General features: G+C 38.4%; 1 protein-coding gene across 1 annotated transcript in view; it reads left to right on the forward strand.

The window, feature by feature from the left end:
- tnfsf10l (TNF superfamily member 10, like) overlaps positions 1-13831 on the forward strand; it is a 76231-nt gene extending 62400 nt beyond the window's left edge. Inside the window, exons 3-7 of the mRNA XM_085153799.1 lie at positions 1674-1710; positions 1806-1913; positions 4940-5103; positions 5447-5557; positions 5661-13831. Of these exons, the coding sequence (XP_085009925.1) occupies positions 1674-1710; positions 1806-1913; positions 4940-5103; positions 5447-5557; positions 5661-5846 (606 nt within the window). The 3' untranslated portion in view covers positions 5847-13831. The remainder of the gene's footprint in view (positions 1-1673; positions 1711-1805; positions 1914-4939; positions 5104-5446; positions 5558-5660) is intronic.
- Positions 13832-16821: the final 2990 nt, after the last annotated feature.

Below are 16821 nucleotides of genomic sequence, written 5' to 3' on the forward strand. Positions count from 1 at the left end.
TTTAAGATAAGATGGGGCCTGATTATTAAAGACTTTATATTTTAAACTTGATTCTGGGTTAAACAGGGAGCCAAAATGGGAGAAATAAGCTCTCTCTTTCTAGTCCCAGTTAGTGCTCTCAGTGCAGCATTTTGGGTCAACTGAAGATTTTTCTGTAAAAAAAGGAAATATTTTTTACCTTTAGCGACTAAACTTAAAAAACCTAATATTTACATCTTTATCTTTATCTTATAAATTCACATTGATTCGTGTTGTAATTTCAATACTTCTCCTTTTGTCTTGTCCCTAGAACATGTTTGTTGCCTTGAGGTTCCCTCTCATAGCAAACTTTCTTTTCCCTATGTGAATCAAAGCTGGGACGGTGTCATAAATATCACGAAGCTCAACCATGACACATTTCTGCTTTAGGGCTGTACAAATATTACTAAACTATAGAATCAATAAATTCATTACAGAACAGTCGACACAAACAAAACAACTGTGTCCACTGCAGCCACTTCACACCCATAAAACTGGCTCTGGCTGTCTGAGGAGCCCAAAGAAACAACTGCAGGTTAATGATTCACTTTACAGTCAGAGTTAAATAACACCTTCGACTCTCACTTTAGCTGGACAAGCTCATCTTTATTAACAGTTACAAAGCTGTAAAAATGGACTGACAGACAACACTTACAGTACAACACAGTGCATTTATCTTTAAATTGACTTACAAACACTTAGTGTTTTGTACTTTATCCAATTACAGACAACATTTGTGGGGGAGTGATTTATGGGACCATTAATTCCCAAGTTCAAAACCTTATTGTGGTGCTGTTTAATTGCTTTAATGATTAATTAAAGACTGATTCCGTGCATAGTTTAAGGATGTTGTGCTCCTGTGGCTATGCAATGTAGAGCTGTGACTGGAGATACTCTGATTTCCTGAAATAATTCAATTTACAATCCCGTTTTCTCAGTTATTTAATATGTACTGTAGTTAACTTAAAATGAGCAGTTTTTCCTTTCTCTGGAACACTATGGAAAGTTCATGTAACTTTGATTTATGCTCGTGTATTTACAACAGTCATCAGACCTAAGTTGACCTCCTGTCAGGCATTAGAGAATTAAGTTAACCATTATATTTTATTTGCTTATTGCTAATGTTTTATTATGCTTCAAAAAGCATTGGAAAAAATAGAAATATAATCATTTAAATAAATAAATGTATTTAAAACATGTAAATAGTATATAGAGATTTAATTTAGGACAAAAAACAAAAAGTATACAAAATATACAAAATAAATTAAATATACTTTAAAAAATTACTTTATTTTTGCTGATTTAGTTTACTTATCAACAAAAGTTTGAATGTTAGGTTTTTACACAAATATTACAATTTTATATTGTTTTACATGTCCAGTAATTTTGGTGGATGGCATTAGATGAATCAGCTGTATCCTATCCAGCCCTGTGTGAATAATCCTTTGTTATTTGCGTTACTCAGATGAAACAAGCTAGTCTAGCTCAACATGTTACATTAACCTACTTTTTATCCAGCAGTGAGTTTGCACATTCTTTTTTTTTTTAGGTCACGCTAAGATGTTAAATTTAACAGCATAAAGTGAACAATTCCTTTTTTCTTTCTTATTCTCACATTTTTGTTGACTTGTATGTTTTTCTATATTTTCTTTAAGGTGGCAGATAGCATCATCTCAAAGCGCATCTTCACTGGTGAGCACCCCTTTGTCTACAGACACACACACAAACACAGACACACACCTTCTCACTAACTTTTTTAATGTTCTTTGATCCCCTTTCTCCCTTAGAGGCGAGAACCATGCCTCACAATTTCAACAACTCAGGGTCAAAGTTTATGAGCCCCGTGACCCAGAGGCCATCTGCCCACTTGACCCTCAGAGACGCCAGTTCTCAAGGTGAGGCATCTGTGTTTAAGCGGTCATCATTAATCTAGGCGAAAGATTTCGGGAAGTCGGAGAGGAAAATGAAAGTTTTGCCGCTGAGCCGCATGTTCTGCATGTGCTGAGCATGCACAAAACTGTGGGTTGAATAGATAAAACCAACAATAAGCTAAACAGTTTTGGTTCCTACATGGTGCAGACATCTGGACTGAATATTAGACTAAGGAACACTGAGGAGCATTGGGAGCAGCTTCTCATGAAGTTTAAAAATATCTAAAGAAAAAAATCTGAAGAAGCTTCTCGGATGAAAGATAAAAAATCTTCAAGAAACTTAAAGAAGTCTAGAGCTTTTCTTTCCAAGCTCCTTAGATCACAGAAATGTAGCGCTACAATCCCTGACTGTCACGCACACCCTGTGGCTATTTTCAGATTTACACACACTACAGTCCTGTTTAGAAAGCTTTGTTTATTAAAATTATTCACAAAGAAATAAAATGTATTATTATTGAGTTCTTTGGTGTACACTGGGGCCTCTGGTTTCCCAGAAACCAAAAACATGTATGTTTGATTATTTATTTAATCAAAAGTAGTGAACTGTGATGGAAGTCAACCTGTCCAGCCTGTACCCCACTTTTTGCCCAATGAGAGCAGAGATTGGCTCCAGCCCTTCCACTGGTCCTATCTGTATAACCAATTAAAAAAGATGAATGGGTGGATTATTAAGTTATTCTATCTGTTAAAGTTACAAATCACATTTTCTACCCCATTTTCCTGTGTAGCATGTTTAGAAGCACATTAAAGTCTACTCTGCTGCTCTTTTTCGTACCACTTCCTGTGTGCCCGAGGCATTTACTAAGAAACACTGAAGTTTTAAGCTGAGTCTGTGAGGCCTACCAGTATGCTGTATGTGGCAGTAAAGTAGATATTTATATAGTTCACAGATCAGAATCACACACGTTATAAAACATGGAATTTAAAGTTGGAATGTGTTTTTCATGACTTTGGTATTGTTTCATCTGAATCGGTCGTGCAAACTGAAGGGTGTTGACAATCTGGCAAAGCCTTCCTTATGTTATTTCCACTGAGCTGACAAAGGGTAAGAAATGTGCTGTGTGTGTGTGTGCAAGAGCTAGAAAGACTGTGTGTGTGTAAGAGGGTGAGGTTCACACATTAAGCCAGGATTTCTCATAAGGAAATACAGAAGGAACTTTGATCCGCGATGGGTGTTTCTTAGAAAGAGAAGTTATCCTACACATGAAGAAAACTGTTTCACGCTGGCACACACAAGCTATGACCCAACTAATTACAACTGAAAGTGTAAAGAATTGAAGTAGTCACCATGACTTCGCCATCTGGGTTTGGACTGTCCATTTTGAAGCTTCGGAGTTAGCCTTTTGGCTGCTTCGTTGGTTTGTTTGGAGCCCTAAGGTACCTTATGTGGACAGAAGCACAGCAAAAGCATAGCATGCTTACGTATCAGTTAATGAAGATAAGCTTGCACGCATTTTGCAGACATTAAGAGGTATGCCGTGAATTATCGCCATGTTGTACATCACCATTTGCTAGTTGCAACTGCATCTTTCCTGACTGGTTGTTAGGGTTTCTGATAGTTTCTGGCTGGAAATTGGTTGCACGGAAGTTGCTGCACCAAAAACCTCCAAGCAATCGATTTGTTTGGTAACAAACTGCCTCAGTTTCTTGTTTTTCATCTTTGTCTGCGAATACTTGCTAACTATTAGCTGAGCAGCAGTGCAACTTGAAAAACTGTACAATAAATTTACTTTTACATTCAAAGTAAAAGTTGCACTGCAGAGGTGCAGCCAACAAGTTTCAAAAAATGCAACTTGTACTTAAAGGCACACCATCTCCGTTTACCGTTTTCCAGTTTCAGTGCATCTTGAAGACCAAGTTGTCACACAGACAACAGGTCAGTAACACACGTCTTGGATGGTTTGTTCCATACAGTCAGTCATATTATTTTTCGGATAGTAACCCCCCACCCCCCACCCCACCCCCATCCTTTCAGTAGTGGATGTGTTCTAAAATAAAAAAAAATGACCCAGCATGGAGTTCTTATGAAGAGAAAAGCTAGCACGGTTTTTGGTATCAGGCTGTAAACATGTTTTTTAATGCAAGTCTTTGGAAACTGACTTGTTTTTGAAGCCTCAAGTGGCCACTAAAGGAACTGCAGTTTTTCGCACTTCTGGATTGTAAATAGCGTTGGATTAGATGGAAGAGTTTATTCAGTTAAGGTCTCTGTGAATGTTATGTGCGAATAAATCACAGCATTTACAATGTAGTGTTATAGACTTAAGCTTCTATTGTTGATGACAGTGTTTCAGATTTGCACACTAGTCACACAAGTACACGCTGCAGAGGAAATAAAGCCAGCATGCACATCTTACAGGACTTTGGCTTCATGCTGGTGCCTCTTACCGGTGAAACAAGCTTAACCAAAGATTAAATCGCCACTTCTGCTATAAGTGGCCATTGTACAAGTTTGAATGTGCACTTCAGAGTCCCCTGTTACAGAGTACTCAGAAGGAAAATTCATATCACCTATATTGTCCAATAGACATGGTGCAACTGGCTCAACTGTGTAAAGTAAACATCATTCACCAAATTTTTTTTGAATAATACTGTAATTAAAAGTGCTTTTTTTAATCACAGGATTTTATCTTTTTTAACTCAGTATTTCAGACGTTTAGGGGCTTTAAGGGAAAAGGCAAACTATTGCTCAACTTTGGCGGCTGTAAGAAAGAAGAGCACTACTCTGGAGTCACAAACTGTATTTATTCAAGGTTCATTTTGCCAGCTGCTGCCGCTTTTGAGCTTTGGGCAAACACTCACTGATATGTGTCATTGCTTAGTTTTTAAAGCTGGTATTGATTTTTTTTTTTATTACATCCAATCTATGATTTCTAGGCTTTAGCTGGTTTGTTTTTCCCCACTCCTTTTATTTTCCATCCCCATGTGACAGTTTTTCTTCCCTCTTCTGTTTAGAATTTGTCTCTTGACACTTTTTTAATCTTTGCCAACAGGGTTTTCTTCCTCCCTGAGCACCATGCCTGGTCTTCATCAGTCCTGCCGTCATTTGGTCCGCTCATGGGCCAATCAGAGCCTAGGAGCTCACCTGCACAACATGACCCTGTCTAATGGGAAGCTCCGAGTGCCCCAAGATGGGAGGTACTATCTGTACTCACAGGTGAGAAAACTATGCAGATGGAGGAGATGCTCCAGGCACTTTGCTAGCCATATGTTTGTGTGTTTTAACATGACAAGTTTGTCATAACCTTGTAGTGATAGCTGCCGAATAAAGGTGTCTGTGACTGTTGTATATTCAATTTTATTAACCATTAATTGTTGTTTACAACATTTATTATTGGATTGGATGATTGGATTTATTATCGTAGGGTCTACCTTACAAGTAGGGTCTACCTGTAAGGTAGACTGCAGGAAACCTGCTTTTCTGTCAAAAACAAGGGCACGTCAAAGAGGAAAAAACAAAAAACAGCTCACTGCATTAACTTATTTTCACCTTTGTCCAGGTGTATTTCCGTTATCCATCCCCATCTGCAAATGAGGGGGACCAGCGCAGCGTCAGCCACCAACTGGTGCAGTGCGTCTACAAGAAAACTTCCTATCCAAGCCCCATACAGGTACAGCATCTCTGTTTTCCTAAAACAATCAAAGATCACCCTGAAGTATTTGTACCTTTCATTAGCACTGGGATGATTTTCTCTTCTTTGTTCTTTTTTCCAGCTCCTGAAAGGTGTGGGAACCAAGTGCTGGGCTCCAGACGCTGAGTACGCCCTACACTCCGTTTACCAGGGAGGACTTTTTGAACTGAGGGCCGGTGACGAGATCTTCGTGTCTGTCTCTTCCCCCACCATGGTAAATGCAGAAGAATCTGCTAGCTACTTTGGTGCCTTCCGTCTGGACCTCTGAGAGAAAAGGATTGGAGAAAAAAAAGAAGCGATGGGACAATGGATGGATAAACAGATGGGCTGGAGAGCTTGGGGCCTTTTGAATATCCATTGATTGGGGGGGGAAATGGTCCTATAGACAGAAGAGGAGATGGAGGTCTGGATCTTCAGTGTTTGCTTGGGCAGATGCACTGAAGGATGGAAGAACTGGGGTTTGAAAGATCTACATGGGTGAAGAATGCTGCAGGAGGATAGTGGATTTGCCTTTCCTACTCTCTTGATTAAGAGAAAGCAAGACTTCAAGATAAAAGACATGTGCAATTATGAAAAATAAATAAATGTGAGGACTTTGATTTACAGTTGATTCTTAAGGGGGAATTTGCCACAGGAAAAAAATAAGATCACAACCTTCTAGATGAAGTTCCGAAATTAGTCCACCATGCTATCTAGATCTCGATATAACAAGACCCTACATGTGTGAATATGTCAGTGACCTTTTTATGGGAAAAATTAAACCCTTGGTTTGGATTTGAAGAATTTACACAAAATAAAAACTTTACTCTCTACATCAACGGCTGCAGAAGAAAATGAAACAATCAAACCAAAGCAAAAACTTCTTTTTTAAGTGTGCGATGGGAGCTCTGTACATATGTATGGCTGAGAATGAGATTTACACAATGGACTGTGGTGATTTTAAAAGTAATTCGTTTTTATTTTACCTTTGACTGGACTTAAAACCACTTGGGGAATCTAAAGACTTCCTACTCGCAAAACACTAAAACTGTGGATTTTATGTAAAGACCTTTAGTGGAGGAAGAGGATTGCCTCTGTGACAAACTGTAGAAAGAGCCAAGAGCTTTTTGAAGAGGAGTCTGCAAGCCAAGAAGAAGTGAAAACAAGGAGGGAGAAATCTTGATAACACCAATAAGAATTAGCCCGGCACTGAAAGATTAAAGGACAGAGAGATGCTGTGGGTAGTATGCAGCCTGACCACTCTGCGTGGTTGATGTCTCTTCTTTCTCTTTCCCTTGATTCCTTCTCTTATCTTTTCATGTTAACTATTTTATCTATCTTGTCAAACCTGTGAAGCTGCATTATATTTGAGTTCATGGAGCAGTTATGCAACCAACCACAAAGCAACAATGTGAGAAGAAGATGACAGAAACACATGCAAATAGTCTAGTTGCACAATCACAGAGAGCATGGATTAAAGTGACATTTAGGTTGGGTTACATGGAGTTGTTGTTTTCCCTGCAATGATCATTGGTTCCATAACATAAAAATCTCATTTTGGATACATGGAGTTAACATAGTTATTGGTGTATTGCATTATCTTTCCAGGGTAGTAGCTCAACTTGAACATGGCAAAATGTGCACTTACCTAAAACGACTGCAGCATTTAGTAAATGGACTGGTTCTTATATAGTGCACTCAAAGCGGTTCATACAGCTTGCCTCATTCACCCACTCACATGAGCACTTTTTTCTATGCTTTCTTTCACTGTAATTGTTGGTCTAGCTTCTGCATTTGGGGAAAGTTTAAAACCTGTCAAGCCTCTAGCAATGTCAATGCTTCAGTTAAAAAAAGAAAAATCCTCTAGTATAGTAGCTAACACAGAGAAGGTGGAGATCCCTGGGAGGGTTGCATCAGGAAGGGCATCCAGCCTAAAAATCTGTGCCAAATCAAATACGTGGATGCATCCACTGTGGCGACTCGTTTTAAATAAAGGAACAGCCAATAAAAGCTTTCTCTGTGCTAGCTAGAGTGGAACATATTGTCCTTCTACTTGCTGAAAAATGATTGGTGCTAAACATTTTAACCACCATCTGGAAACTCAGAATGCAAAAAATTCACACCTTAAGCAAGAACATAGGTTTAGCATAAAAACTCAAAGGAACATTTTGATAGTTTGAATACACAGTCACCCACTGGTTTGTGGACATTCTCGAGCTTTGAGTTTAGAATTGTGGTGGTCGGTATCTTCAGCTTGCGTCTGCAAACATTTACTCATCAGGACATTGTTTACTGAGGTCAGACGTCATGTGAGATAATTTTCCTACTGACTTCTACATGATCAGACCTGTTTCTGCAACAAGAGATTTGCCCCCTGCTGGTTATGAGAACGACTACAAATGTAAAGCACTTGACTTGGCAAAAAGGCTGGTTTTTAAGCAGCCTGTGCCCAGGTTAAGGGAAGATAAACAATACTTTCATTATGTAACCTCAGCTATGTTATTATTGTAGACGTCAGTGACAGTGAAAGAAATAGGGTATGGAAACTAATTTAATGCATCGGTGCTGAAATTGTTTGTTCAGAAACACAAACAGCTGACTAAAATTGGCTGACAGTCACTTAGTAACACTGGTGCATACACATAACAATTGCAAACATTATGAGCAGTTCAGAAACTGTATTCTCAAACACACTCAGATGCTACAAATCTGAAACACAGGATCCCACACCAAGTCAAGCGAACAAAGACCCAAGATTTGGAACGAGTGAGAGAGGATATTTGCAGACATAAACCATCCACCGCCTAGCACAGACACAACCCCTACATGCTTTTTTCTCTGTGTGCACATAAAAAAAGTACACACATCACCTCACACTACATCCAGGCTAGCCTGTGCTATGTAGACACACACATCATCCAATGTCACATCCAGCGTGAAGACATATACCCTGATTAATCTGGGCTGTCTAGCCTCCCTGTGCCATCTGGTAATTGTCAGTGATCTGGCATACAGCGAGGGTGCGCACACAAGAATATATGTTTGTTCAAAGGGCTTGGTTCACATAGATGATTCAGAAAATGCGGTAAAAAAAATGTTTTTCACATGTGTTTATTTGCAAATGTGAGCTCCAGTTTGCTTTGTACACTTTGTACACTTAAGCACACATTTGATAGGGTAACTTCCAGACTAAGCCCCTCTTTCCCATACAGCACAGGATATCTTTGTATGCATACCGTGAAGAAGGTTATGTTATGGTGTAGTTTTGTCAGGCATGCTATGAAAACACAGCAACATAGCTGGTTTATTTTCTGCTCAAATCACAAAATTAAAGGCAAATCTCATATTGCATTAAATTACTGTTTTAAGCTCAATTTTTTGCTGGGTGGCACGCACCTGCACATGTTTCTGTTGCTCTAACGCTCCCTGTGTGAAGTCAAGTTATATTCACGTTAAAATAATAAATGGTAACTTCAACAATTATGCAACATGTGCAATAATATTATAACTGTAAATCTCTATACCACGTATACAAAGTTTTCCTACCTTTTGCAGTTTAAATGGTTATTTTTTGAGTGAAAAAACAAACAAACAGACAAACACCTTTTCATCTGCTGATTTAGGTGTAGGTCAGCCATTAACCAAGATTTGGTAGTATCTTGGTTTGATGTGGAAAGGTATTTGTGGTAAAGCTAAAATTTTACTTTCTGCCAACTAAACTGTTAGCCAGACACAAAAACCTGTGTGATTGCTTTGGTAGAAAATTACTGAAGTTGCCGATAATTTGCAGGAAAGTTGTAGAATTATCTGCAGAGATGTTCCATTTACTGGCCAAGCCTTAGTAAAACTTAAAAATATACAATTCAAACCAGAAATCTAGAAAGTTAACTAAGTAAATGTTGTGCTTTGCTGCTATAATCAATGCGTTTCAAAAGATGCACCTTTTACTTTGATGGAGAACTGTCTTAATGTTGTACTTTCCTTAATTTCATTGCCTTTTGGTGACTAATTGGTGAGGGTTTGTAGACAAGTCAGTGTTTCTCATGCAACAGCAGCAATCTGCTAACAAGGTTTTTGGTGCAACATCGTCTTGGTAGCCAGTTTCACATAGTGACTACCAGTAACCTCGATTAATCACTCAATAACATACTGGGGTCTTCACACTTTTACTCGTTGCTGCCACAGCAGTCATTCTCTAGGCCTGTATGACTGGGGTGTAGCTGGCAATAGCTAGTAGATAATTAGCTTAGATTAGCATAGGTATCAGAAACAGTAGAATTGATAAGAAGAAACATTGAAAGAAATGTTTACTAGTAGCAGTTTTATTAAATTCACAGTATAGAAGACAGGCTATTTGTGAGCAATTAGTGAGCATTGGGAAAAGTCGTGGTAATGGCTTCCATGTTTATTTTTTGGGCTATGCTAGGCTAACTTAGCTTTTACAATTTGCAGGCAAAAACAATGTTACAAATTTGCTCCAGATTTAACAGAAATGATTATAAAATAACACATTTCAGCTTTTAGCTGTGTTGGGGTCGCTGAACATAGTGATTTAGTGATTTAAAATGTTTCACAATGTGTCACAGAATCACAAGATAATAACTGAGAAGTTTATGTCATGTAAATTAACTTTTCCATCCATAAATGATTATCCTCCGAGATGTATTCATTACACTGAAGCCAAAGATTTTCAGAGATCCATATGTGGCAAGTAATTGGACAGTTGTTCTGTTATGATTTGATTTACAGATCATTTCATTACATTTCTGTGTACACACTCGTTACTCCTGCTGGTTGGTTAATTAAATTTCTGAAGCTAAAATGTTTTTCATGTGTAGTACCCTGCAGAGTGAATGTGTACATCTCTCAGCATTTCACTTTCTGTTAGATAATGTATAAATAAGGACACATGCTGCTTAAGTTTATCATTTAAAAACATAAAACATAAGCTTGTCAGCACACTGTGGGGTAATGTCACAACAAATCATCCAAGTAACTCAAAACATCTACATCAGATGGTGTTTGGTGGGGGTGAAATAAATCCAAGTCATTGGATTTTACTAGGCTGACAGCTGACAGACAACTAGGCAGCAACAAAAAGAAGTCAGATTGTATGGAGGCCAATGAGCAAAAAGTCAAACTTTTTAACTTATCTGCAGCCACTCTAAACACATTGCTGATGTGTTTATGGTCTCAATTACTACTTCTAAGCCTTACTAAATACAAAATTGTTGCTATTATATTGGCAAGATTGAAAGTATAGTGCATGAGAAAGCGAGAGCATAAAGTTAAATTGATGAGGCGACTTAAAGTAAAACCAAAGTTTATCATATGTAAATGCTGCTCATCCAGCAGATGATAATTAGAAGGGTCGTATTGTGAGATAGGAAGAGTACAAATATCTGTGTGGTCTGCTGTGAATCCAACACATGTTTGGTTAAATCTGTTGGATTGTGAATGATAAAACATCACCACCCAGCGATGTTTACCTTTGTAGTTCAGTTCTTATTATTGAGCAAGGCCTGTATTTGATGTGTTTTGGTAAAATATTGCTTTTAGTTTGAAATCAGATCTTGTCTGTTTTCCTGTGCGTGTATCTGTGTGTGTGTGTGTGTGTGTGTGTGTGTGTGTGTGTGTGTGTGTGTGTGTGTGTGTGTGTGTGTGGTTATGCACAAAAATGCACAAAAGTGGTTTTGGACAACAGTTGAAAGCACTGCGCTTGAAACTGCCAGACCGCGAGTCAGACAAATTGTCCATCTCTTGCTCTCTACAAGACCTGGAAAGAGAAACTAAGCCATCACCGTGGGGCACTCTAAAATCTAGACCTCATGTAAGTCAGCGTTGAGATCTTTTCCAGTTATGCTCTGTTTTGAGCTTCCACCCAAGATTCATGCTGTGTTTATATTTTGCAAGCAGCGTGGCTTGTGGAACATAGATATATATTTTCAAGGGGAGGGCTTCACGAGTCCAGCTTCAGTTTGACAAACTGGGTGTCCAAACACAACAGCTTCTCCAGTCTTGGCTTTACACGGGGTGGGAAAAACACCACCTTCAAGCTCCTGTTTTGATCCCGGTGAGGATGTAGCTAATTTAAGGGTCTGAGGTCGTGATTCCCCGACAAAATAAACCATTTGGACACTAATAAACAAGCTGAATGCATCCTTTCTCATAAAACACACACTGAGAGCCAAATTTTGGAAGAACTTGAAGCATACATTTTAAATTCATAGCAACCATCTACCTTACATATCTTAACATGTTACCATAATGATTTTGCACAGAACTACAAGTGAGACCATTATATGTTATAATTTGACCACAGTTCCTGCCAGTTAGCTAATTTTCTATGGTTCAAGTTGTTCCCCAGGTGCAACCCAGCCATTATATTTGGTTTCAACACCAGCTCTGAGAAACATCTGTTGCTTATTAAATAGCTGCATGTTGCAGGACACTTAAAGAAATAATCAAATTTAAGTCTATTTAACAGCTCGAATGACTGGCAGATTTTGAAATACACCCCCAAATGTTGGTGGAGTACCACATGCACAGCAAATATGCCGCAGTGCTCTGTTGGCACCGACATGAAACAACTCTATCAACTAATCAGGACCAGATTAGTTTTCCTTTTGCCAGTTTTTGCAGGGAACTGACACAATGATAAATACTGTTTAGTATTATTTGGCAAATTTATTGAACACGGCAACTGAAGAGGACAAACACAACCAGATCCCCCAAATGTCTTTATATCTGCACAGGCGTACTTGTCAGAACTCAAACATTTATATTCTATTGCAAGCACTGAAACAGCCCTCAAGGAGGCGAGGAGAGGCAAATTTCCCCCACTGCAGAGGATGTGTACATATTTGAATATCTTACAAATAAAAGACAATCACTGTTACGCAATAAGTCGAACATATGCCAAACAAGCATCTGAAAACAGCAGAGTGCTTTTTTTAAATTGCTGCTTCTATTTCTGACTTTGATGTGCACCGCTATGCAGATTTATATCAGTTGTCTCTTATCAGCACCGCTTGCATAATTAAACATTAAATGTTTTGCACAAAAGCAGAACAAGTGCTGTTTATGCTTTGCCTGCATGCCTGTGTTTTCCAATGATGTGAAACAAGCAATCTCAGAATCAGCTGGCTGCCTAAGCTTTGGTCCAAAACCTCACATATAATACTGTTTTTTCCAAAAATGAACACATTTCCTTTCCAATGCTAGCTTAACTAAGAGTACAAGAGTGAATGTGCTTTGAATTCCAGTGACCCACTCTACCACCAAATTACACATTTAGAATTTTAGAAAGTAAACAACACTTTTACTATTCATGGCTCAGTAGATATGTAAATTAGCCCCAACCTCACCTTTTGGCTCACGGAGGCTTCACTCATTTACTCACTTACAAGATTTCTTTGAACACAAACAAGAACAGCATTAGACCCCACTGTGTGAAGAAAATGCAGGGCTGAATTTGTGAATCAGACAGACCTATAACAGAGATAGTATTCTGTTCCTGCCCGTCAGAGTAGAGAAAAAACTCCCTGAGCGCATGAAAATGTTTACAGTTCCTGTAACAAACTATCATCACAAGCAAAGAATTTAGGTGGATTAGCACTAGTTGGAAAACCAAGTAGCGTATTGTATTGTCCTCAAGTTGTCTACTGTGGTTTTCACTCCTTTTCTCCACTCTGCTTCACACACACAGTCTAGCAGAGGACATACTCGGTGAAACAGAGAGCAACTTACACTGAGCTGAAATGAATCAAGTGCACATATACAACATAAATCGTAGACTTCATTATGAAACAGCTTCTAGTGTGTTGTTAGTGTTAGATAAAGCTTGTTTCCAATTCCCCACTCTGATAAATCAACTACATTGATGAATTGATTTCTTAGGCTTGCAGTGTATGAAGCTATCACTGTCTGAATCTGAGATTATGAGGTCACTGGTACACTACAGTCACGAGGTGGAGATTTTCATTCATGATTGTTTCTGCTCAAATATGTCTTCTAGTTTATAACAAATGACATGTTAATACACTACAAACTGATTCTCATCACAGGGATCAGTGAAACAAACAGTTCTCCATTAAAGCGGTTTATGAATGTAGATACTGTTCAACACATATCCTTTTGCTTTTCTTAAAATCACATTTGATACCAACTGAAGAATGTACATGTAAAGTTCTGCTGATTGCCTTGTGCCTTTTAAAAAATAATGCTCTTCTGTGTTATTTTGTGCTCAATAAAGTGCCTACTGTCAAACAGGAATATCAGTGCCACGTTGTTTGCTTTAAATAGAGATGTAGGTGACTGTAAGTGAATGTGGCATGGTTGTTGCTGTCACATGGGCTGATCTGCTGGGATGTTTCCACATAACCATCTCTAGGATTTACAGAGAATGGTCTGAAAATGCCTTCTTGATTTCAGAGGTGAGGAGAATCAACACGTTCTCACTCCCAAAGCGTAACATTTTACGCTAGGTGACAAATCGTCGATATATTATGCTTCCAGGCACCCAACATTTCTCTACATTACGAGATCAGAAAACGTGAAAACGTGAGAACCGTTTGGAATGAATCTACACATGTACGCTCAGGAGTGAGAACGTGCTGGGACAATGGCCAAACTCGACAGGAAGGTAACAAAAAACTATTCGTTATGGCCAAGTTATGCAGACGAACATCTTTGAATGCACAAAAAACTTGAAGCAGCCATGCTACAGCAGCAGAAAGCCACAGCAGGTGCCACTCCTGCCTGATAAGATAATAGCAGCAAACTGATGCTTCAATTCACACAGGCTCACCAAAATTTGGACAACAGAAAACGTTGCCTTGTCTCATGGGGGTCGATTTCTGCTGCCACATTTAGATGGTAGGGTAAGAATTTGGTGTAAAAAAAATACAAAAGCATGAATCATCCTGTCTTGTATGGATGTTATAAGTTGCTGGTGTTATAATGGTAACACCAGCAACCTATACCAATTGTTCATTCAGGATCTAAAACTCTTACAGTTGATTGTCTGATTGTCTTGAAACAACAGACCCAGTTTCTCAAAGCTATCTTGCCTGCCACTTTGATCGGCTGCAGACCTAAACTCTTTGGCACTGTAATTACAAGATTTTAGTGTAATTACAACACAAGTTTACTGCTCCCTCTGTCCAACTGGTTAAAAGGTTAATCCAGAACCAAGGCTCACCTTTGTTCACACAGGAATTTTATTACCTGAGGATATCCAGTAATTTGTAATAATTGCTGACTCTATCAGTCATTTTAACCCTCTGCGAATTCAAAATGTCTCCAGTTTGTCAAGTACAAATTCCAACACAAATTGCCCACCATAATTTCCTTACAATGGTCTCTTGATAATATTGATCCTGTGCAAACTGAGCACTTTGTAACTGCAGCTGTAATTTGGATTTTGGCAGGATACATCAAGTGGAATACAGCCACAGAGGTGAAATTAATGACCAAAGGAAATTTTGGTTTTACTTTACAAAGAAATCTTCAACTAAAACTTCTGTATCTTAACATGGCATCTTACAGTATTGTGCAAACGTCTTGGGCGACCCCCTATTTCTTATATTTTACTAGGAAAATGTGTGTGAAAGTTGATATTTGGTATGACCACCTTTATTCTTTAGCTCAGCCTGAACTCTTAGGCAATCATTGTTGTAATTTCTTGAAGCAGTCTTCATGAATAGTACTCCAGGCTTCTTCAAGGACATTCAAAACTCTTTGGATGTTGGCTGCCTTTTGTTCTGTTCTTCGTCAAGATGATCCCACAGCCCTTAAGTAATGTGGAAGTCCGAGCTCTTGGGAGGCCAATCCGTGACAGATAGCATTCCATTGTGTATTTTTCTATTCAGGTATGCTTTTACTCCATTAACAGTGTTTTTGAGATCGTTGTCATGCTACAAAAATGAAGGTGTTGCCAATCAGATGTTTTCCAGATGGTATTGCACCAATTTTCATTCCAGTTCTTGTGTAATTCATCATACCTCAGCCTTTTCTCCCTGTTTCCCTTCCGGCTTTTTTACAGCCCCTCTTCCAATGAGACCATTTCTGATGAGAGTTCAGCAAACAGCAGATGGGTCTACTGAAGAGCCAGATGCTTCTCAGCTCAAGAAATGGTTTTCTGTTATATGTAAATGATTAATAGTTCAGTGTTAACCAAAAGAAAAATCTGAAAGAACATTCCTCCAGACTGAAAATTACCCTATTTTTTGGACAAAAAGCTGCACTTAAAATACTTCAAATTTCTCAAAAATCGACAGTGCGCCTTATATATAAATTCTGATTGTGCTTACTGACTTACTGTAACAATCAAGTTTAACATCCAGGCATCCATGAAAACAGAATTTATGAAAATTTAACAGAGTTCGAAGTTAGAAGAAAGTCTGGCTGCTTGGAAGTAAGATATAAAGAATGAAGGACAAGAGATGGCTGAAGACCTTTGTACATTGTTGTACAATGAAATACACTGGTGAAACACTGGGAAATAAAGCCCAAAAGCCCAAAAGCTCCATACAAATATTTAATATAACTGCTTTTTTATTGTTTTTATTTATCTGTTTCTTACCTTCTTTTTTACCTGTTAGGCATGTTAGATATCACATACTATGTGACTGATACCAAAATGTATTTGGTATGTTTGTTTGTTTTATGAGAAAAGAGACTTAAAATTGTAACCTTAGAATCTAACCTTTTATAACATAAGCCACTTCAATACCTAAGTCTTGTGCTGTGCTGGTTTGAACTTTGGTACCTTCGGTTTCTTATGTAATGCATTTTTCTTTGACATTATGGAGTAATTTTCGTTGCCGTTTTCTAAACCATCCATCACTGAGCCAGTGAAGCGGCTTGAACAAGAAGAACAGCAGGAAGCAGCAGAGATGTGGAGCAGGCCACAATTGCATGGATATCTTCCTGTCAAACTCAATATGAGTTTCTTTGGATTCATTTCTGTGTTATGTCAGAGAGAGATAATAACCAGCAGCATTGTTTCTCTGAACCAATGAACCAAACACACATCCACCAATCCAAATAAGATCAGTGTGTGTGTATTTGTGTGTGCTGCTTTAGGACTGTATGGGCCACAAGTACCATGTCAGCACATCACAAAAGACGGCTCTTTCTTAAGCAGAATATTTATTTATTTATTAAAATTACTTAATTGATGAGAAGTTATGCTGTGCATGCCCATCTTATCCTCTGGGGATGGCTTTAGAGTATCTAATTTCTGACTGCCCCACCTTTAA

The sequence above is a fragment of the Neolamprologus multifasciatus genome, chromosome 3 (assembly GCF_963576455.1).
Source record: "Neolamprologus multifasciatus chromosome 3, fNeoMul1.2, whole genome shotgun sequence".
NCBI classification, from domain to species: domain Eukaryota; kingdom Metazoa; phylum Chordata; class Actinopteri; order Cichliformes; family Cichlidae; genus Neolamprologus; species Neolamprologus multifasciatus.